At 43.3% G+C, this 22,797-nt stretch overlaps 1 protein-coding gene and 4 non-coding genes across 5 annotated transcripts; all 5 read right to left on the bottom strand.

Annotated features, from left to right (window-relative positions):
• Positions 1 to 668: 668 nt before the first annotated feature.
• Positions 669 to 740, bottom strand: Trnaa-agc. The gene has a single exon. It is a non-coding gene; the product is annotated as a tRNA-Ala (tRNA).
• Positions 741 to 2,118: 1,378 nt separating this feature from the next.
• On the bottom strand, positions 2,119 to 3,273 carry LOC121443960 (acylpyruvase FAHD1, mitochondrial). Its single transcript, XM_041645718.1, has one exon. The coding sequence runs from the start codon at positions 3,259 to 3,261 to the stop codon at positions 2,596 to 2,598; it is 666 nt and encodes a 221-aa protein (XP_041501652.1). The 5' UTR covers positions 3,262 to 3,273; the 3' UTR covers positions 2,119 to 2,595.
• A 545-nt stretch (positions 3,274 to 3,818) lies between these two features.
• On the bottom strand, positions 3,819 to 3,890 carry Trnaa-ugc. Its single transcript has one exon. It is a non-coding gene; the product is annotated as a tRNA-Ala (tRNA).
• Positions 3,891 to 13,585: 9,695 nt separating this feature from the next.
• Trnaa-agc lies at positions 13,586 to 13,657 on the bottom strand. The gene has a single exon. It is a non-coding gene; the product is annotated as a tRNA-Ala (tRNA).
• An 8,344-nt stretch (positions 13,658 to 22,001) lies between these two features.
• Trnaa-agc lies at positions 22,002 to 22,073 on the bottom strand. Its single transcript has one exon. It is a non-coding gene; the product is annotated as a tRNA-Ala (tRNA).
• Positions 22,074 to 22,797: the final 724 nt, after the last annotated feature.

Genomic DNA, 22,797 nt, shown 5'->3' with positions numbered 1-22,797 from the left:
AGACCAACCTTTCCTCCCATCGCGGAAAACTCTCAGCTGAAGATGTGGGAAGACTCTTTTCTTGGGGCAGCCTCCTAAAGACTGGTGCCCCAGGGAAAAGACTGGTTCACGGAGTCTGGATACGTGTCGGGAAAGTCCTGTTCAATTGCGACCTTGGGGAGGCGAAGGAGAAGCGGGCCCCTGGGACAGGTCAAGAAAAGCCGGGATGAGGGCTCCGAGACGGGTTAGGTTGACTTTTTACATCCACCAAGTATCAAGTCGGGGTGGGGAAAATAAAACTCGTGGGGATTTTCTTCTGCCTGTAGGTCTACTCATTATATCAGGACAGGATGAGGGGACAGTGAAGGCTAAAGGAATTTTCCAAAAGTCTTTTCTCCCTTCTTTCGGTCTCTTTCTTCCTGGTATCTTAATAATGAGAAATCACACCGGGGAATGAGACTTCTAGGCTGACTTGCTTCCTGCTTCTCTGCTTTCAAGAGATCTTGAGTTCGCAGTTATACACGGTCTCAAGGTTATTTCCTTGCGGAGAAGCAGTCATGTTATGGAAAATGAGGTGCCATTGAAGAGATGAATCTCTGAGTGGGAGAAGCACAGCTAGGAGCGCACAAAACATGAGAAGTGTAAGAAAAGAAAGTAACTACCACACCAAGTGATGGAAGGCTCCCCAATGGAGGTGCTGGGGATCGAACCCAGGGCCTCGTGCATGCTAAGCACGCGCTCTACCACTGAGCTACACCCCCGCCGGTAGGTACTGTTGGAGTGCTGCTCCTTACTATAGTTTACACCTTTGCTTTTAGTTTGGCGTTCCAGTGTTCTAGCTTGACCCCATGAAATTTTGTTTTTTTAATTTTTGAATTGTCTGATCTAGACAGAGAAAGGTGTTCTACACGAAAGCTCTCAGGCTATTCTTCCCACCGTTGTCACATTCTGCAAGGCAGCAGATCCCAGCGCCCCTTCAAGGAAAATCCCAAAATAGAATCTTGAAGTGGGTCTTCAGAATCTCCCTTCTTACAGATCTGCCGATGAGGCTCAAAAGGGAGTCAGAAATTTTTTGAAAAGGAGCCTATGATTGTTCTGAGAAGTGTTGGAAGATAAGAAATCAACTAAAAATAAGGGTTAAGTCTACCACATTTAAGATCAAATTCTATGAAGCTCCTGGAAGAAAAATAAACTAAAACGTCTTGACAGGACTGGGATTAGGGTCCAACAGTATGGTGCCTGACCGCACTTGACTAAGACGTGGGGGCAGGGGCAGAAGCCTCAGATAGAATCTCTCACAAAAGGGAAATACTTGTATGTGACAGCATACATGACATACTCTGAAAAGCAAACACTGTAGACAGCACTGTAAAAAGAAGTCTAAGGAAACAAAAGCACCGTGTCCGCTGTTTGCATGACTCGGCGCACAAAGATCTTCATAAGTAGGGTTAGTAAAATCCTTATCAAAGTCCGGCAAGAGTCAGGTATGTGTGTCAACGATAGAGTGCTTGATGAGAATGCTCAAGGCACGGAATTCTATAATTCTAACAGTGTGTGTGTGTGTGTGTGTGTGTGTGTGAGAGAGAGAGAGAGAGAGAGAGAGAGAGAGAGAGAGAGAGAATATGGGTGTATTGCCTGAATGTCTGTCTGTTCCTGGTGCCCACAGAGGCCAGAAGAGTGCATTGGACCTCCTGGAACTGGAATTTACAAGGCTGTAAGTTTCTGTGTAGGTGCTGAGCACTGAACCTGGGTTCTCTGAAAAAGCGCCCCGTATTTTCATCACTAAGCCATCCTCCCAGCCTCACTACAACTTTTTTTTAATCCAGCAAGATATTTTGTAGATATTGACTATATGATTCTAAAATGTGTGTAGAAAGTCATGATAATTCTAATAACTGTGTATGGAATTAGAACAGCTGAAATCCTCTTACGTGATGTAACACAGGACCAGCGTGTATGGAACTAGAAAGCTGAAATTCTGCTAAGCCATAAAACACGGAACCAATCTAGCTAGTTTCTGTTTCTACGTTTGAGTAACTGCAATTACTAAAATTGTGTGGTAATTGTGGCAACATGGACACATAGGACAGAACAGAACAGAAAAATGAAATCACACGGAAATCCCCAACTATTTTTTTTTTCACACAAGAAACGTGTTTATTTGGAAAACAATTTCAAGATTACCTCCCAAACTCAGAAGTCACAGCCCAATATATACACTCCAAGTAAACAAGGCAGGACTTCAACAATTGCTCGCTTAACAAAACTTTTATCTGATTTTGGGATGAAGAGCTTTCCCTATTAAGAACCAACTGGAGTGTATAAACAGCTTTCCTAAAGGGTAACATCATTAATGGAGATACAATTTACAGAAGTCTTACTCAGTTCAGTTTCAGAGAAGAAAATTACAACTTTTCCGAGCTTAGTTTAACACATCTCCTCTTGGGAAGCATTAAATATTCTTTAGTGTGGTTATTCCCATTTTCATTTCTGCCCCAATTTTTAAAATCACGTTATTTATTTTTAAGGACCCATTTTAGATTTTCATTAAGATTGACATTTAGTTACTTCACTTGCTTATGTCTCCTTTCTCCCGTGACACTCGTTAAGAACAACTCAGTATTCTGACTTTTTCACCTTGAACTTCATACTAACCACCCCATCTATTCCAGCCTCGATCTCATCATTTTCTTTAACTGGCCCAACTCCCTTTGGAGTCCCGGTCAAGATAAGATCTCCTTCTTCCAAGGTTACTATCTTGGAAACGTAGCTAATGATGTAGGGGATGGAAAAGATCATAGACGAAGTTTTGCCCTCCTGCCTGAGTTCACCGTTGACCTTGAGCCACAGTCTTAGGGCGTGAGGGTCAGGGACCTTCTCCTTGGGCACGAAGGCGCTGACAGGACAGGAGGCCGTGAAGCTCTTGGCCAGGGTCCAGGGCAGTCCCTTCTTCTTGCATTCTTCCTGCACATCTCTGGCAGTCATGTCCAGGCACAGAGCGTAGCCGGCCACGTAGTCCATGGCGGCGGCCTCGGGGACGGCTTGAGCACGCCTGCCCAAGAGCACACCCAACTCCACCTCGTGGTGCAGGTTCTGGCAGTAGGCGGGCATTAACACCGGTGAGCCCTCGGGAGCGTACGCGGTGGACGGCTTCAAGAAAAGCACAGGCTCGCTTAGCACCGCGCTGCGCATCTCCTTGACGTGGTCTGCGTAGTTCCTCCCCACACACACGATATTCTTGCCCCATTCCCAGAAGCGAGACAGAGGCTTGGAGGAAGCCATGGTAAAACCTTGTGTCACGTGACCCTTGAATCCCGGGACTACCTCCCCAACTATTTTTATACAGAGTAGCAGAAGAAATTTTGTTGAGGGAAATTGGCTTTTAAGAAATGGTGCTGGCAAGTTAGGCATCTGAGGAAATGAATGAATGAATGAACTCTAACATCTTATATGAGAATTAAACCTAAATGGATTGTGGGTATAAACTTAAAACTTTTAGGAAAAATGGAAGGAAATCTTGCTGTTTGGGGAGCATAGTTTTCTAAATGAAATCAATGATTGATTCACTCTGCAGGCAGGGGGAGAAGGAAGAAGAAAAGAGGGAAGGTTGGGAGAAGGGGAGGAAGTGGAACAAAAAGAAAGGGGAGGGGAGAAGAGCCTGCAACAGCTTTGGGGCTGTTTAGTGTTCTCAACTGTCACAACTACAAGGGAACTCTCAACTGAATTTGATGTCTTCAGCTCCCTTGTTGAAGTAATACCACACTCAGAAGAACGTTAGGGGCGGTGATCCCAGATTCTATGTCTCTTGCAAAGTTATTATCTAAGAACAAAAGTTGGAGTGGAGGTACCGGGGATCGAACCCGGGGCCTCATGCATGCAAAGCATGCGCTCTACCACTGAGCTACACCCCCTGCTCCTGAAGGGCTGTCTTTAGTACTTCACTAAAAATGAATTCTGTTTTCCAACCTGCTCCATGTACTGGCATACTTGGAACGCAGGACCCTAAACCCAGGAAAAGATCACGAACCTATATTATTACACGAGGAGCGAACTTTGAGTAAGCATCTCCTACTGCGCTTGGCAAGGAATCAAGTGCTGGATTCTCTTCATGTCGTCCAGAATTCCTTCACCCAAGACAAGACACAAAATGGTGGGAACGTCTCTTTTTTCCCACCCAGGCGACTTGATTTGTTATTTGCTCAGTGCGAATACAAATGGCCAGGGCTGCTGGAAGAAAGGCACCGTCAAAAAACACTCTGAAAGAGACTTTATTGTATTTTTTTTAATATAAGCTTCTGGATTAATTAATCTAATATAGGACACCTAGGTGATAGTACTAAAGAGAAGTTCGCCAGTCTCTAGGGAAACAGTATTGTAGTTTTTGTCAACTAAGAAAAGGGAATCTCAGTTGAGTAATTGCTTCCAATAGATTGGCCTGTGGACATTTTCTTAATTGTTCATTGATATAACCGTGTCCAGGCCTCTATGAACAGTGTCACATATGGGAAGGGGAGCTTAAACTGCATAAGGATCGAGCGAGGAAAAGTCAGAAAGCAGCTTCCTCCATGGTCTCTGCTTCTCTTCAATTCGTGACTGCCCGCTTCCTGACTTGAGCAGGATCCTGCCCTGGCTTCCCGAGATGATGGACTGTCACCTGGCAGACTAAGTATAAGCCCTTTGTCCCAGGTTGCTTTTAGTCACGGTGTTTTAGCACAGCAGCAGAGAGACAAGCTAGGACACACAGCTTCAGGGATCTAGGTAGGCGCTGAACACGGAGGACAACTGAAGATAGGGAGAAACACAACAGAACGCTGGGAGCACTTGAGTAAAACCAACAGGACATCCCAACTGACGAAAGAACAGAAAGGGAGACTGTGATACCTCTTAGGGTTAAGGGAAGGAATAGCAGTTTTGGGGTACCCTTGTGAAGATGTAACACCCCAGCACTCAAGCTATTACCCACTCTGGCCTGGAATCTTTGAAGAATCAATTACTGTCACTGTCCACAGAGCTAATCAAAACTTACAAACTTAAATGAGAACGAATCAAACAAACACCTTTGCTGCTCTGGCGTTTCTGAGCACCAGTGCTTGTTCAGATCAAAGTTGTGTTTGAACTACAGGAGAAAAGTAACAACAAGAAAATGCATTGGTGACTCCAGGTTCCTAGAGGTTAGTAACTTCCTTTTCGTCCTTACATGGGCCTTTGCTGGTGTTCATAATATCTGCCCCTTTAGAAACTGGCAAGTGAGGGTTGTCCGGTGGCACTAGGCTTCCAACTCATTGTGCAATTTTTACAATAAAAACAGGACACAATGAATTGAAGGGTTTCTTAATTTTAAAGGAACAATTAGCAAAGTGATGCACACAGAATTGATAATGTGTGCTTGCTTGCCTCTGTGAGTACAAAGGCAGGAGAATTACCTTGGTGTGCTATCTTCGAGTTGTGATGCAGTGAGATCACAGCTAGAAAGGTCTGCAGAAACACTTCGTTGTATTGTGTGGTTCCGGGAGAGAACTACCAGCTGAATTCTTAGGAATTCACAGTAAGAAGGAATACTTTGTGTTTGTCTTCTTCATGAATTAAGAAGTTAAATGTAGGGCTGGAGAGATGGCTCAGAGGTTAAGAGCACTGACTGCTCTACCGGAGGTCCTGAGTTCAATTCCCAGCAACCACATGGTGGCTCATAACCATCTGTAATGAGATCTGGTGCCCTCTTCTGGCCTGCAGGCATGGAGGCTGAACACTGTGTACATAATAAATAAATATTTAAAAAAAAAAAAGAAGTTAAATGTATTTAACTAGGTGCAGATTGTACCAAAATTCTTTTATCTTTTATGAATACCAACACAGAAGTATGATATGAAAATTCTAGAAAAAAGCACGTACTCAAGAAATATCAACAAGAAAATTCAAGATATTCTTAGGACTGTTTAAAGTTCAGTGAGTTAAACAAATTCCCTTACTCCAGTAGCTTCTACAGGCTAGTAATTCTTTCCACATACTGGACTTTACTCAAAGTGCAAACCCAGAGTGTTCTTATTGAAAAACCTTCTTTGTAAATGCCAAGCTCACCATACGTGCTAACACTGTATAATTATTTTTTATAGTTTTTTTTGTTCACAATTTTTCTGGTAAAAACACTTCTTCTACACACATACACAACATCAAAGTAGAAATAAATTCTAAATGCAACAGCATATAGCACACTGGACTTCTTAATCCTAAAAGCTAACAATATCCTAGGTTTAAATAAAGCTTTAAGTAAGACTTTAAATAAAGCTCATACTATGTCAACTAAGACTTTACAGATGTTCTTAGTGGGATGGGCAACCAAAGGTATGAGATGAACACACGTTACGTTGACTGAATTTTCAAAACAGTAAAATCTATAGTTTTATATATATATATAACTATATATATGCATATATAGTTATATAGTATATACTTTAGGATGTGAGATACAAATATTGAAGGTATCATAGCTGTCAATTAAGAGACTACCAAACCCTGGGATTTAACCAGAGACTTTTAGATCATTATCCTCTCCGAACTGAGCTATTTCAACTATGTGGAGTCTCCTTTCTTAATATTCTCGTAGAATGTTGAGACTTTCATTTGTAGGACCAGTGGACTTTTACTGTCTTATCTTTACATCAGGACCACCCACCATTCACACCCTGAATGTGGGTTCTGCTGGTATCTGTGTCTAAGAATAAGATCACCTTTGAAGAGAGTGGGTAGGTTCCTTTTTGCAGTTGTTGGGGATGGAACTCAAGGTCTCTCATGGCTCGGCAAATGCTCTGACCTTTGGCCTCCTTTCCAGACTCCTATTCTACCTTGCAGGGATGCAGTAGAAAGAAATGGAGAACCTATGCATCGTACCCTGAGGTGCTTCCTGTTTCCAACTGAAGACGCCCAAAGGTAGCAGGTCCCCTTGCTGTTGCTTGATTTTTCCTCTTCACTGCCCTAGTTGTACTGACAGTCACACAGGGTGATGCAGAGCCCTGGGACTGACACGGGAATGGTTGTTCGCATGAGTGCATGAACTACCACCAGACACACAGCTTCACCAGAAAATGTCATGAAACTCCTCCTTAAAATTTAGTCAGAGTTCGTGTTTCTTGCTAGTTGGGGAAAGAAAATGGTTGAGCTCTTGGGAACATTTTCTTATGTGATTCAGGAACCTCTGGTTTTGGCAGCTCCTGAAGAAGCTGGGGGATTTCCTAATGTCTGGTGGAAAAGTCGGAATCATAGGATTGTATTGGGTTTACTTCAAGTGAAAAAGATAAAAACTTACAGGTTTGCTGGACACCTAACTCAGGAATCTACTGATAATGAGTTTCACCCCACAGAACACTTGTTAGCAAAACCCACCTTCCACTCCCATACCCTGCTCCTGGCCCAGAGGGATTCAGAGGAGCTTCAGGGAGGTTAAGGCAGGCCAGAGGAGGCAGTGTCTCCCTCCTCCATCCTGGTATAGGCCCAGGGGTCACACAGTTGGGTCCTCATGGCAGTCAAGTGCATTGACCGTCTATTACCCTTATTCTGGAAGCCCTCTAGGGTTGCTTGTTCCCAGCCCGGGGTTGGGGGGCATGACTACATTTCTGCTTTGTGGGTGTTTAGTTTCATATTTTTCTCTTTGACAGTAGAAATGGCTCTGTAAAAAGCATTACTTCAAATTCTTGTAGAGTGTCATGTTGTGACTTTACACTCCCCACAAGATCCGGAACTACAAAGAGCTTTGCTTTGGTAATGGTCAGGAGTTAGGTGGGTATTTGCTGGAGAATGGGTAAAGGAAGGTTCCGAAAAGTGCAATGTAAACCTGTCACGGTGGTCCATGCCTGTAAACACAACACTTGGGAGATCAAGGCAGAAGATGGCCTAAAGTTTTTAGTGAAATCCTGTCTCAGAGAGAGAGACAGAGGGAGAGAGAGAGAGAGAGGGAGAGAGAGAGAGAGAGAGAGAGAGAGAGAGAGAGGAGGGAGTGAGGGAGGGAAGAAAGAAAGAAAGAAAGAAAGGAGAAAAAGAAGAGCCTCCTGTAGCTGAGTGTGACTTCACTCCCAGTTGTCTTTCATGAAGAGCTGAGAAGGGAGCTTTCCAAAGCCGAGCTCTAGAGCTCCAAGTGTGTGGGACCGCAGACAGTAGACCTCCTCAGGAGGGACACGGGGCAGCAGTCCCTCTCCTAGGCAGCTGTGACCTTTTGTAGTGAATGGTGAGCATGTTTGTTCCAGTTTGCAGTTAACAGGAACTGAACCTTGGCAAATGAATGACTTGTTCTCTGCTCTGTTAAAATGTCTGGAAGCATTTGGAAAGGATGAGTGGATAGCAGAGCTGATAGCAGTGGCTTCAGTGAAGGAACACTTCACTGAAGCCACTTCAGTGAATCACTTCCCCGCTGCTACCTCAGCATCACTTGGCAGGGCTAGCACTTGGCAGGGCATTTTGCCAGCAAAAGCAGGAAGCTGGAGGTCACAGGAAAATGGAAGTCAAATGAAGGGAAAATAATAACAGATTATAGTTGTATCCAGATCCTTAAGTGAGTTAAGCTTCTGCTCTGCCTCTGAACCACACCACTCACAGGCAGGGAATAATTCAGAAACCTTTCTGATCAGCTACCACCTTTGCATTCTGGGATGTGTTTTAGGATTAAAATAAACTCCCTTTGTGTTTTGAAACTTTCTATAGTATGCTTTCTTAAGCATAGCTACACCAACTTTAGAGAAGGAGGAAGGGGAGGGGAAGAGGAAAGGGAGGAGGATGGAGAGGAGGAGAAAAAGAATGTTGTTCTTGTTCTGTGGTCAGCTGGTGAAAAGCTCACCACCAAATTTCAGGCTATTTTTTATATAATACAGTTGATATTATAGACACAGAACTGATGGAATGAGTGAATGCATATTAAAGATTAGAGTGGCTTACAGGCTGTGGATTGGGTAGTCCAACAATAGCTGTTTTCTGATGGGAAGTCCAAGAACCCGTGAGTTGTTCAGTCCATGAGACGCTACAGCTCAGCAGTCACAATCTGAGCTGGAGTTTCAGAGACTCCTGGAGAGCTGCTGGCCTTCAGTCCGCAGTGCAGTCTAGACGTAGGTTCTAATACCAGAGAAGGAACGTCTCAACTACAAAACAGATAAACCTGCCAGCAAGGATGAAGACAAGCAGACAAAAAGCAAAAGCTTCCTTCCTCCATGTCCTTTTCTATGGGCTGTCACCAAGAGCGACTCAGATTTAGAATGTGTCTTCCCATCTCAAATGATCCAGTCAAGAAATCCCTCACAGAAGTGACAGATGCTTGGGGTTTAGTTGATTCCCGATGTGGTCAGGTTGACAGCCATCACTCTGGCTGTAGGAAACAAAGAGACTCTGTGTGTGTGTGTGTGTGTGTGTGTGTGTGTGTGTGTGTGTATCTTCTCCTCTGCCATGGTTTTGTGGCTCATGAGTTCTGTCCTCACTGCTACGATAAAACCATGACTAAAAGAAACTTAGGGAAAGGTGGGTTTATTACATCTTAGACTACATCATAACAAGAAGCAAGGACAGGAACTCAAGCAGAAACAGAAGCAGAGACCACGTAGGAACCAGTTACTGCCTTGCTCCCCGTGACCTGTTATATAACCCAGGACCATTTTCCAAGGGGTGGCCCAGCCCATCAATCATTAATCAAGACAATGCCCCCACAGACTTGCTTACAGACCAAACTGATAGAGGAATTTTCCTAACTGAGGGTTTCTGCTTCCTAAGTTACTTTTCTGTCAACCTAAAAAAAAAAAAAAAAAAAAAAACACACAAAGTCGAAATGGTGTAGCCTTCTAAAGCATGGTTTGTTTCATGTGTTGACTTATTTTGTGAGCAGGTAATGGGAACCATGAAGAAAGCCGAGTGTACGCTGAGCTAAATAAGTGTGGGTGAAGCCCTGCACTGCAATGGCTGCCTGCAATCCCGGCACTTAGCATGGCAGGAAAGCACGAACGCAAGATCAGCTCTGGCCACATAGCCAGTTCAAGGTACGCATGGTTATTCGACAACATCTTGTCTCAAGAAAAAAACTAACTAGCTAAATAAATTCATAAATACCTGTGGGTGACAGTTATCTAGAGGAGCAGGAAAAAAGGTGGAAGAAAACTGAAATTGTCCTTTGGCACTGAGAGAGCAAGAGTTCATTTTCTTATATCCATAAATTTTTTTTAAGTGAACTTCCTCTGAGAACCCTTGTAATTTACAGTGATTATCCACTCTGCCTTGAAATCTCAAACATAAAATACCAGGAGTCCATTTTCTGGGACAGACGTCTAGCGGGTGTCTTCTTTCCTTCATTTGTCTGTGCTGTGAAATTCAACTGGAGCCTCTTTTGAGCTTGGAAACACTGTACCCGCTTAATCATTTCCGCCACCACCATGAGTCTGGTACAACAGATAAGAGGAAACAGAAATCGAAGGTTTCACTGAAGAGGAAGGCTGGAGAAGCGTCACTGTAAAGCTGCAAGTTTTGTGTGTGTGTGTGTGTGTGTACTAGAAAGTAGAAACTAAAAGAAAATTATCTCTGAATTGTGTGTGAAGAAAGCCCACAATTCAACTATGTTTCCAGATACTCCTCACAATAAAATTTTGATTTGCTTTTCTGTTTTCTCCAAGGTACACCAACACTGTGAGAATTCTTAATTTTCTGTGGCAATATTCAGACTGTTCATAGCATTATGGAAATACTCACCTACAGAGAAACAGTAAACTAAGCTCCAAATCCAGCTTCTTCTAAGAAACTGACCATTGATTGCAGAAGTCAGAGCCCAGGTTCGGTGCAGAGTTCAGCAGCTGAATACATTTAGCTTGGGGAGGACTGGGTTCAACAGAGGGTCAAAACTAATCACATACTCTTCCTCTACTCAGGAAACTTCCAGTGCATCCGGGTCAGGGAGAAGATTGTGATTGTTGGAGCTGGTTTTTAAAACTGACAGATCAATAAGATGGAATTCTCCATGACATTTCTGAGGAGACAAGAACAGACATCTGTTCACTCCAGATAGGGCTCTATCCACAGACCAAAGAAACGATTCCACCCAAGTCTAGCTTAGAGGTCCCATAAAGTTGCTTACAAGTCTGTGGGTAAGGAGTTGCTAGCAGGAGCAAGATCACTGAAGACCCCACCCCAGCAGGAACCGGGACTCACAACACTGCCTCCAGGCAGCTTGGCCAGTCAGGGTCTCTTCACCCCAAGAGTCCTGTAACTTTCAAATTTCTAGACTTGTAAGTCGTTTACTTCTACACTCTTACAGATCAATCCCCATACTTCTAAAAGCAGTATTTCAATTCAGAGGAAACACCTAAACACATGAAGTTCTATTTTCTTTGGAGTGTTGCCTTTTTTTTTCCTTTTTTTTTTTTATTGGTGTGTTGTCTTACAGGGTTGTTAGGTTATGTTGCCCAGAATCTCCCACTTTGTTTGAATGTGAAAGACAGTGTCTTTATAGGGCAAAAAAAGAAATACATAACTGTAAAACTGAAAGAGGATAAAGCACCACGTTCTGAGCTGGAGGGTGGCTTAATGACATTACGCCCACACGGCTTTCACCTTGCACAGGGTGGCCAGGGGCTCAGGACACCTTACCTTTCAGACATTCTAAGTCTTGAGCTAGACTGTAGCTTAGGCACTTGCCTAGAATATGTGTGGTTCAGAATACAATAAAACAAATTAACTAAAATAACAAAAGCTTCTCAATCTTTTATTTCTCCTGCAGAAAGCAAAACAAAAAGATGAGCTCGTTGAAGGACAATCTCAAAATAAAACAGTAGGATGGGATAAGTATGTCTCCGTAAGACAAAAGTTTAGCAGGGTGTAGGGGCACATGTCTTCAACAGCACTCAGACGGCAGAGACAGGTGGATCTCTGTGAATTTAGGGTTAGCCTGGTCTACAGAGTGAGTTCCAGGACAGCCAGGGCTACAAAGTAAGACCCTGTCTCAAAAACAAACCAAGAAAAATACACAACAATATATTTGGGATTTCTGTCTTATATTTCCTATGGCTTTCTCAGGCTAAATTTTTGACTTTTTTTTTTTTCTTCTTTACAGCTCTGAAAAGGAACCCTGAACACCACTGTCTCCAGGCAAACTCTACCACTGAGCCATGCTCCACCCCAGTCCTGGGCCTTTGTCTCTTCTCCTCTTCTTCCTTAAATGTCAGAGGTAAGTGTCCCCCGTGAAATCCATCCCATGTTCTCAGAGCCCTAACAGGATACAGAGAAGCGATGCCGATAGCCGCAATGTTCCCGTTTTGATCATACTGCTTTCACGGCGCAGACTGATGGATCCCCCTGACTGGAACTTGTTGGCGATTTTCTCCTGACACAATGGTGACCGGAGGGAGATCCTGTGAAGCTCAACTTTGGAAACGAGGAAGAGAGAGGAATACAAATCAACACTGGGAACAGAAAAACAGCTATTGGTTTCTCAGCCGCAGCTGAGCCTCCCTTCAGAGCAACGCATTCCAATGGTAAGACTCGCTGTTCTGAGAATGATTGTCTTTCGGAACTTCTCTGCTTTGAAAACTCCCTGCTGACGTCACAGGACGATGGTTCGATAGCGCTGAAAAGCAGGAACTTTCCCAATTCTGGAAGTATCCTTCAGCGCACATTTCCATTACGGCTGCAAAAGATTTTAAATCAAAACAGAATCTTTCACAGCTTAAAACAGCGTTAACACAAACATTCCTGGATATTAGCTAGAGAGAACGCAAGCAACAAGCATAGGTTTTATCCTATTTATAAGCAGAGCACAAAGAAACAAACGTCCCAGATCACATTAGACGTTAGCACAATCTTTACTGCAACCGTTTCAAAAGTTTTTTGTATTAAAAAGAAAATGAATTTCACATATTCAACTATGGTACAGTGATTCAGAAATTATAGACATCTTAATACCTCAAAATGGGAAAACAAAGTTAAAGACAGGAGGAGAAAGGTTATTCAGGAATAGAAATACATATTGTCTATCCTTTTAATCTTTTGAGAGCATTAGAACGGATGCCTCTTAGACTTTAATGTGTGAGCGATCGTCATGGACTACAATTTAAAATGCGATTTTATTTTTTTGTAGACTGCGAGTCCCGATTGCAATTTCTCCCCAAGGGTCTGGACGCCACCCTTCCCACAGAGGGCGCCATTGTCTCAGTTGAATCGATCCCCTGGATCATTTTAGAACAAACTGGGAACCTCTGTCTTCCGTGGAATGAACTTCAGTCGCAAACAGAGCGATGCTGGTGTTCGTCGGTGAAAACAACTCTCTTAGCAGAAAAGCGTTGGAGAAACTGTGCCATTCTCCAGTTAAATCTTTGATCCTTTTTTTCCCCCAGGAAATGCAAGTCACCTTAGAACCTTAAAATTTCGGAGTGGGAAAACAGCTCGCTCGCTACTCCTGGCTGCATCTTCAGATTTGCCATCTTCCAGTTCTGATAATAAGGCCTTGGAATGGTACCCAGTTCCTCGGCTATAGAGTCGGCTTGCTGCTTTCTGGAATCTATATTCTGTGAAATCGTTTGGCTTACTGTTTGAGCAAGGAAAATGGTGAAATTGTGGGGAGAAAAGAAACTTGGTAAGCCACAGGAGCTGAAAACAATGGAGGTGCCGGGGATTGAACCCGGGGCCTCGTGCATGCTAAGCACGCGCTCTACCACTGAGCTACACCCCCTGATACGGTTGAGCTCTCGGGAATACATTCAAGACAGAAATCTGAGTTTTCTTAGGTTTTTGGACGCATCAGGGACAGAAGCCTGAGGCCACACTATTTTCACCCTTTAAAGGCCAAGCCGAAGCCGGGCGTCTGCCTAGCACAGAGAAACGTGCCTACGAATCTGTACCAATGCCGCCGTTCGCAGCTCTTGGTCCTGAGTGCGTGCAGCCGCCTCTCCCAGCCCGGGAAGAGCCGGATGAATACTTTCTCTCCGTCTTTATTCCCCTCTTCCCGCTTCCTTACTTTTAAATGGTTGCACAACTGGGAACGAAGGACCTCCTCTGTAATCCCAGCACTTGGAAGGCGAAGACAGGAGGATTGCCACGAGCTGCAAGACAAGCCAGAACTACATGGTGAGACTGTTTCCAAAACGGAAAGCAAAATGAGAGAGCTGGGGGATTTGAAAGACTAAAAGTAGTTTTTCAGATAGAAAGCTGTGGCTCCAGATAAAAAGATCAATGTGAACAAAAGACATAGACATAAATAATCAGAGGTGACATAAGAGTGGAAACGGGTTGGGGGATGGGAGGGGACGAGCCAGAGGGGATTGGGGCAATGGGGAAGGGGTGAATTATATGAAAATGCCATAATGAACCTCACTAATTTGTGTGCTAATATAAAACTTAATAAAAGCAATAAAGTATAGTAATGCATGTTTCTTCTCATTTCTCTTCTTAAACGATTTATAATGCAGCTTTATGATTGAGAATATAATACAGGACTGATAAATGTGTGGGATACATTTGCCAAAGACAGTACAATGGATGTCATCAGAGCAAAGCAATAGTAGTAGGCTAAGAAAAAGACAGGTACTAAGGCAATTAATTGTAGCAATATAAATTTTAAGTTACAACTGATAAATGCAATGTGTATCACATTAATATCACAAAATTAACTAGAGCTTTGTAGACCTTACTTTCCTATATAAGACTAGAGTTAAATTATTATAAAACAAGGTGATCCCAATAAATGAACTTGTATACTGTAAATGGAGAAACCACCCCCCCAAAAAGCTTAAACACAGTGAATACATTAATTAAATTTAAACGCTACAATCATTAGAAAGTATTTACTTACTACTAAAAAGGAGTTGAAAAGGAAAATAGATATGAGAGATGCAGAAAACCAAAAGGAAAAATGATGACACAAACTCAACTATTCCAATAACATTAACTATAAATGAATTAAACAATCCAATTAAAAGGCACAGACTATAGGACTGGATTTTAAAATCATGCTCTAAGTGAGTGATACCAGCAAGACAGTGGAATTTAAAAGCCCTGGACCAACCTTCTCCCATGAAAGAGTGAGGTTAGCATAAATGCACAGGACAATATGTCTGAAAATGATAGGAATCAGCTAACAATTTCCTACCAAGACTAGCACCGTGCTAACTACCTCAAAAGCAGTTGGGGGGGGGGGGTGGGGGAATCATAGCAGTTCTTTCCCTCTGCAGCCACTCCTGCTGGCTACTCCCTACTCCTCTATAATAGATTGGTCTTTGCAATGAATGAGGAAATTTCCAACTTGCCTCTTCATCCTGGGAGTGGGGTGGGAGTGGTTAAAGAAAACTTAAAAAAATAAAAAAAATCAATCAATGTAATGCATACCATTCATTAAACAAAGGTCAAAGACACCTGATCATTTCAAAGATACAAAGGAATATTTTTTTTCATTCAACAGTCTTTTATTTGCTTTTATTTTCAATTGGGGATTGAGCCCAGTGACCTACACCAAAGTGTACCCTAAGCCCTCAACATCTTTTTAGTGTGCTGGTCTGAGAATATCCCCTACAGGGATTATAGGTCAAAGGAACCACATGCCTGGAATTTCGTGCAGATGGGAGAAACCATGACAACTGAGCAGATCTGAGCCTTAGGTAGTGTGGAGACCAGAGTCTCCAGAAGCTTTCTCCAGACATGAGCTACTGCAGAGACCCAGACTGGGGTCTATACTGAAACATGGAAATGGGTCAGAGGAGAGGGAGGAGTAATTTGCTTGAGGTAGAACAACAGGATTATCCAGTGTTGTGCAACACTGTTTTACACACACACTCACACACACACACACACACACACACATTCACAACACACCAAGAAATTCACAAAACTATATGAATTTTGTGGTCATTTGGGGTTTCTTACTAAATAACTAAAAGGGAAATTTGAGTTTAAACCCCACCTAGCCCTTTTGAGCACTCACTCCTAGAAGTGACTTCCAGCATTGGTGGGAATGCTTTTAACATACACGATTCTCACTCCACTGCCCTAGAACTCAGAGCAGCATCCTGTCCCTAGCTGTTCATCTCCCATTGCTGCGTTTGCTATTCTCAGAAGCTTTCAAAGATAGCACCGTTCTCTTTCATGGCAAGAATAATGTACTAAATTACAATTTAGTAGTTAAAACCAATTGTGGTGGCCCAGGTCTGTAATTCTAGAGGTTGGGAGGCTGAGACAGAGGGCTGATGTGAGTTCAAGGCCAGCCTGGGCTTTCTTTTTAAAGGAAACCAGGTGACTGTCCTCAATCTGTGAGATTACTGGATCCCACGGGTACTTGTGTCCTGATTAAAAAATGGGTTCATTTTATCATGGAAATTGGTTCGCGATGAGCAAAAAGGAACCATGTTTCCTTGTCAACAGCTTGGCTAGGGACATCGTCAAGATGTCCAGAACCATGTGATTTCACTGCTATCTCAGTAGAACCATATTGCATAAACCAAAATGATGATGCACACAAAACTGCCTAGCACCACTGAACCCTCAGGACCGCCACACCCCCTTTTGTGTCAGACTGAGCAAACCAGACCTCCGCGGTGGGTTGTTCTCTTTAATTTTAGCTGTTTTGTTTTTATTTTTGACCCATTGCTTTACATCTTTATTGGATAGTTTCTAAAGGGGATTTAAGGTTTCTCTCAACCACATGTCTTAAACATGAGCTAGCGAAGGAGCTGACACTGTGAAATGGCTAGACTTGGAAAGTGTGTGAACTTGCAATACCTCAGGGAAAGCTTGAAAATCACGTGCCAACAATGACATACCCCAACTTGGAGCTGCCTTGGCTAGGCCACTGAAGATGCAGGCTACACTGGTTCTTAATGCCTGCTCCTTCTGCCCAGCGTCTCCTAGCTATTTTTTTCTCTAACTGAGACAGAATGCTCTTTACCTCCGCAAGACTTCTTTGTTTCATGCGTGTTATCTGCTTTTATTTACTGAACACTGAGAAACCTTGCTTTTTCTTTTTTATTTTCCAGTTATGATGACATAGATGAGCTAAGGAAACAGTCTGATGTCATTCCTTTCCAGGTTCATTTAGATGCTATTGCTTTCTGGATTCCTTATTTTTAGCTTATGGGTCCTAAAAATGGGCAATAATAAGTTAAGCAGTGGTGGAGAATGCCTTTAATCACAGCACTTAGTAGGCAGAGGCAGGCAGATCTTTGAGTTTGAGGTCAGCCTGGTCTACAGAGTGAGTTCCAGGATAGCCAGGGCTACACAGAGAAACCCTGTCTTGAAAATCCAAGTAATAATGTTGATGATGATGATGATGGTAATAATAATAATTTAACAAATAAAATAATAAAGCATAAAAGACTTGACAGTGAGTCCATGGAGAGGATAGAAAGGACAATCTACCTTAAAAGCCACTCACAGTAACTCCAGCATAATAGTTTAGACAGGGCCGCCTTAGTTGAGTTCCACTGGATGTTGTAAATACCAATTTGATGATTTCTTTTATGGCTTATTGCTGCTTTTCTCTATCAGGATTTTGAACTCATTCAAAATTAAAAGCATGAAGAACCAGGTGTAGTGGTGCATGCCTTTCAGACCAAGACTACATATAGAGAACTTGTCTCAAAATATATAAATAGAACAAAAAATGAATAAAATCACTTGAAACAAAAGCACACAGTAGATGCTGACCAGATGGCACTTTCTTGGGAGGCTGATGATTATTGTGAGCTCCAGGCCAGCCTAGGCTACATAATGAGTTTTATTTAGGGTAGCTCGAGCTACAGAGTGAGACCCTGTCTCAAACAAACAAACAAACAAACAAACAAAGAACAAAATAACAGACTAACAGATATAAGAACAAGCAGAGACATGTAAAAAAAAAAACTACGCTATAACAGTATTGTAAATATTGTTTCTTGATATGGTCTTATGGACCAAAAAAGACATATTGAACCCTCAAAACTCATACTGAACAAAGGGTTTTGTACTCTCAAGACAGACATTTGATGGGCTGAGTCATTCTCCAGAATATTAAAGCATGTGTTAAAGGAAAACACACAAGATGTCAAAAACAATTATGTCTCAAAATTGCAAAATTATTATCATAAAAATTTTATCCAAGCAGCTGACAGTAATTACATCTCCCACACCAAACAAAACAAGAATTCTAAAGTTGGCCAAGATGACCCTCTAGGTCAGCGGTTCTCAACCTAGGGCCACGACCCCTTTGGCAAACCTCTATCTCCAAAAATATTTACATCACACTTCATATCAGTAGCAAAATCACAGTTATAAAGTAGCAATGAAAATAATTTTATGGTTGTTGATCACCACAACATGAGGAACTGTGTTAATGGGTCACTGGTACTAGGAAAGTCACAACCACTGCTGTAGGTAAAGGTGCTGCTGCCAAGCTGAAGACCAGAGTATAATCTTCAGGACTGTCAACACAAAACCCACAGCTCTCACTTTAAGGGAAATAAGAGTTTATTCTAAAGCCATTTTGAGTGATCATGGCTTGGGAACAGAGACATAGATTACCCTAAATTCTATGTTCCAATGTAGAAGTGGTTTCACAGTTTTATCATTTACAGAACAAATCAAGGCAAGTTTAAAACACATTGGTAGATATATCAGAGAGGCAGTTACCAAAAGATGGGGGAAATTTTTATGTAAGCCTATCATGCTGTATGACTGTCTTAGCTTTTGGGTTGGTGGAAGCTAACAGGTCTCTTAAATGATTCCAACTTTGTTGTTGTTGTTGTTGTTGTTATTGTTTCTTTTTTTTTTTTTTTTTGTCACAGGATGCTAGTCACTACAGCAAGGAGGGCAAGGACTGGCTGTTCCTGGGAGCCAAAGCTAGAGTAAGATAAGGTAATTAGCCCCTGGACCTGCAGCATTCCGGTGTCCCGACAGTACTGCCTGAACTGAACCAGTCAGTCAGTATCTCCAGGCACAGCCTCTCAGGAGCTTTCAGCCACAGGCTCCAGCTGTTGGAAAGAGAACTCTTCTTACAGGTTGTACTGGGATTTCCATGGGGCTGCCTCCCCCAGTTCTCACACACTAAATAAAGAAATGAAAGGAAAACAATTTGAAACCCCTAGACTCCACTTTTCTACCTCAAGGACTATTTAGACAGCTATGACTGGATTCCATGTAGTACTTTAAGTATTTGAAAAACTGATTGTGCTCATGGCTAGTGTTCTGGTTTTATGTCAACCTGATACGAGATAGAGTCATCTGAGAGAAAGAATTCTTTTTTTTTTTTTTTTGCTTTTTCGAGACAGGGTTTCTCTGTGGTTTTGGAGCCTGTCCTGGAACTAGCTCTTGTAGACCAGGCTGGTCTCGAACTCACAGAAATCCGCCTGCCTCTGACTCCTGAGTGCTGGGATTAAAGGCGTGCGCCACCACTGCCCTGCTAAAGAATTCTTGTTTGAGAAAATGCTTCCATAGGACTGGGCTGTAGGCAAGACTGTAGGGCATTTTCTTAATTAGTGATTGATGGGGGGGGGGGGGGGGAGGCCCGGCCCATTGTGGGTGGTGCCATCCCTAGGCTGGTAGTCCCTGGTTCTGTAAGAAAGTCTAGCAGAGCTAGCCATAAGGAGCAAGTCAGTAAGCAACACACCTCCATGGCCTCTGTATCAGCTCCTGTCTCCAAGTTCCTGACCTGTTTGAGTTCCTGTCCTGACTTCCTTAAGTGATGGATTATGATGTGGAAGTGTATGTAAGCCAAATGAACCCTTTTCCTCCTCAGCTTGCTTTTGTTCATGGTGTTTTATCACAGCAATAGTAACCCTAAAATGGATACTGAGCACATTTCTTGATGTTCAAAAACAAAATTAATCTCATTTTAGTTGTATTGAAATCCCTTTTAAAAGATGAACACTGTTGTCAAATATAATTGTTATTACAGTAATTGCCTACGATGTCCAACTGGTAGCTCTTATACGCCCCATGGAGCTATTTATTGCCCCTTTGGAACATGATAGTGCACTAGCTCTGTGACCGGACCTAGGAAATATAACTGCGCCCCCGCTAACCAGGTTAACACCTGTCCTCGATAAGCCCTTTAAAGGATCCAAATTAATAGTACCAGGAGAAAACGGACATTTATCCACATTGGGAAGTGGGACAAAGGGAAATAGTGACCCGCCCCAAGTGCATGTTGGGGTCCTGAGAGGAGGGTAGGGTTTAAACAAAATATGCATAACTAGGCAATCTGGCCAAGGTGTTGTCTCTTGTAAGCTGTTACCTCAGCTCCAGCTCTCTCTTGCAAGGTCAGTCACTACAGTGATTAGCTGTAGAATATTTCTCTAGGAGGCAAGTTCCTCCTCTGAATACTCCCAAGGCTTCAACCACTTCTCCTAGCAGGAAATTCCTTAGAGGCCATTCTTTCAATAGTCTGATAGCTAAAGAGAGAGCACAAATGTCTCTTTAGAGTACATCAATTCCTGCCAGATAGGGTGGTTATAGCTGTGTTAACAAAATCAGTAATCACAGCACTCAGGAGGCAGAGACAGGCGAATATCTATGAGTTCGAGGCTATTCTGGTCTGCAGAGCAAGTTCTAGGACAGGCTCGAAAGCTACAGAGAAACCAAGTCTCGAAAAACAAGACAAACAAAATCTACCTTAGTTGGGTGTGGTGGTCCATGTCTTTAGTCCCAGGAGACAGAGGCGATGGATCTCTTTGACTTTGGAACCAGCCTGGCCTACCCACCAAATTTCAGGCGAGAAAAGTCCTTGTAGTCAGAACCTAAAACAAATAAAAGTTAACATTTTCAAGCCCGGTGTGACGTCAAATTGCTCTGATCCTACTACTTGGAAGGTGGAGTCTAGGATCCAGAGTTCTAGATTATCCTCAGCCACATGCTCAGGGTGAAACCAATCTGAGCTGCAGGAGGCCTGGTCTAAAAGAAGGAAGAAAGAGGAGGAGAAGAAAGAGAAAGAAGAAACAAGTATTTTTTAAAATAAATATAAAATTATTTTTCTTAAAAGACTATTTTTTAATAACACACATATGTACATGTGTGTGCACCAGTGGGGGCCTCAGCCTGAGTGGCTGATCTCCCCGAAGCTGTGGAGTTACAGGCAGTTTGAGCCAGCGTGGGTCCTCTGAAAAGGCGGAAGGTGCTTGGACAGGCTGAGCAGCTGTCAAGCTGGTCAGTCTCAGCCCTCCGCAGTTGTTTACTCTTTTTTTTTTTTTTTTTTTTTTTTTAACTGCTAGGTAAGGGCCCTTTCCAGTTTTGCCCTAAATCTCCTAGGCTCCTCTTTCTGCCTGGAGCAAATGTTTCCATTTGGAGAGAATGCTCATGCCCAAAACAGTGGGTCTGTGTGTTTTGAAGTCAGCAAAACCCTGTCTTAAAAAAAAAAAAAAAAAAAAAAAGTAGGGGGTATACATTAACATCACAACCCCAGGCCTGGAGTGCACATCTTTGTTTAAGCTCCTAGAACTACCTGGGCTGTCTTTGCAGGGTCAGTGCAAACAGTCCCCGGATGCTCCGATCCGAGGGCCGCCGTTCAGTGTTGGCGCCCCTCATCCTGAAAGGGGGCCTATGTTGTGCATGAAGTTTGCAAGTGTGTAGTGAAGTACTCACACTTGCGTATGGGAGGCCCTTCAAAACACGAGACGAAAGCAGGAAGCGAGTGACTTGTGGCCCAACCAAGCACTTTTATCTGGATGGAAACCAGCATTATACTTTTTAAATTACTTGAATGCACATAGGATATAAAAATGGAAGATAGGAACCAAATGGAGGATCAACGAAGGGGAAGTTGCCGTGGGAGGAGTGGGGAAAGGAGAAAGTTTCCGATTTCCCACTGCGGATTGCTTTCTTCCCTCTCTAGTATTTCCTAGTCCCTGCCTGCTCCCAGACTGTCCTCTCTGCTCTCTGTATCCAGGCATTTTTGCCATCCTGTGTTTTGGATTGAAACGCCTCGACATAAAATGCGAGAACCAGTGAACAGGCTTTTTTGACTCCCTTGATCTTGGCTTCTATTCCTGTGGATTGGAATTGACAGAGGACACAACCAGACTCGGGGAAAAAAGGTACTCTGTACACACCTTAAAAAGTGGAGGTGCCGGGGATTGAACCCGGGGCCTCGTGCATGCTAAGCACGCGCTCTACCACTGAGCTACACCCCCTCGTGGACAGACATTCTCGAAATATTCTTATGACTGGATATTGCCATTCCAGCCGGCAGGTGTCCTGCAATTAATTTATAATGCACACTGAGCACCGCGTCTCGGATGCTGTGTGGAAGACAAGCTAGAAGAAGAAAAGACAAGGTGATCTGCAAAGTCTGATCTCCACCAGGGAACCTTCTATGATCTGTCACCTAGGGCGGATCGCAGGTATTCTGCCAGGCTGCTCCAGAGAGGGGTTTGAATGGTGATTTCTGATGTGAAAGGTGGCAGACCCCGCAGTGTGGTGACAGAAGGTGAAGAGAACAAAGCAGGCTGGGAGGAAAGCGTACTCGCCTGTGGACTGGCCTGCAGCCGGGTGCGGGCTCGTGTAGACCCTGGGAAGCAGCAGGCGCCAGTGCACCCGGCCCACTACCCACCCCACTCACGGCGTGGGCACTACTTCTCCCCCTCGGACCCCCCCCCCCCCCCCCATGAAGTCTCCATCAAGAAAAAGACGCAGAATGGAAGTCTGCACAACCCTTCATGCTCCGCAGCGTCAGGGTCCTTTGGTGCAAGCGCAAGCACTCTCAGCCTTGGTACAACAGTAAAAATGGGGCCAGGAGTTTCTGGCGGAACAGAAACAATAGGATGCCTATATTATAAAAGAAAATACACTAGATCAGCCGACAAGCCCCATACTGGGTAGTCCAACAGTAGCTAGCTGCATGCTGAAAAGACCAGT

Source organism: Microtus oregoni, unplaced genomic scaffold (assembly GCF_018167655.1).
Source record: "Microtus oregoni isolate MIOR12 unplaced genomic scaffold, Mior012 000115F_ref0000277, whole genome shotgun sequence".
In the NCBI taxonomy this organism is placed as follows: domain Eukaryota; kingdom Metazoa; phylum Chordata; class Mammalia; order Rodentia; family Cricetidae; genus Microtus; species Microtus oregoni.
The sequence above is the reverse complement of the archived record's forward strand: the minus strand, read 5'-3'. Positions and strand labels throughout refer to the sequence as shown.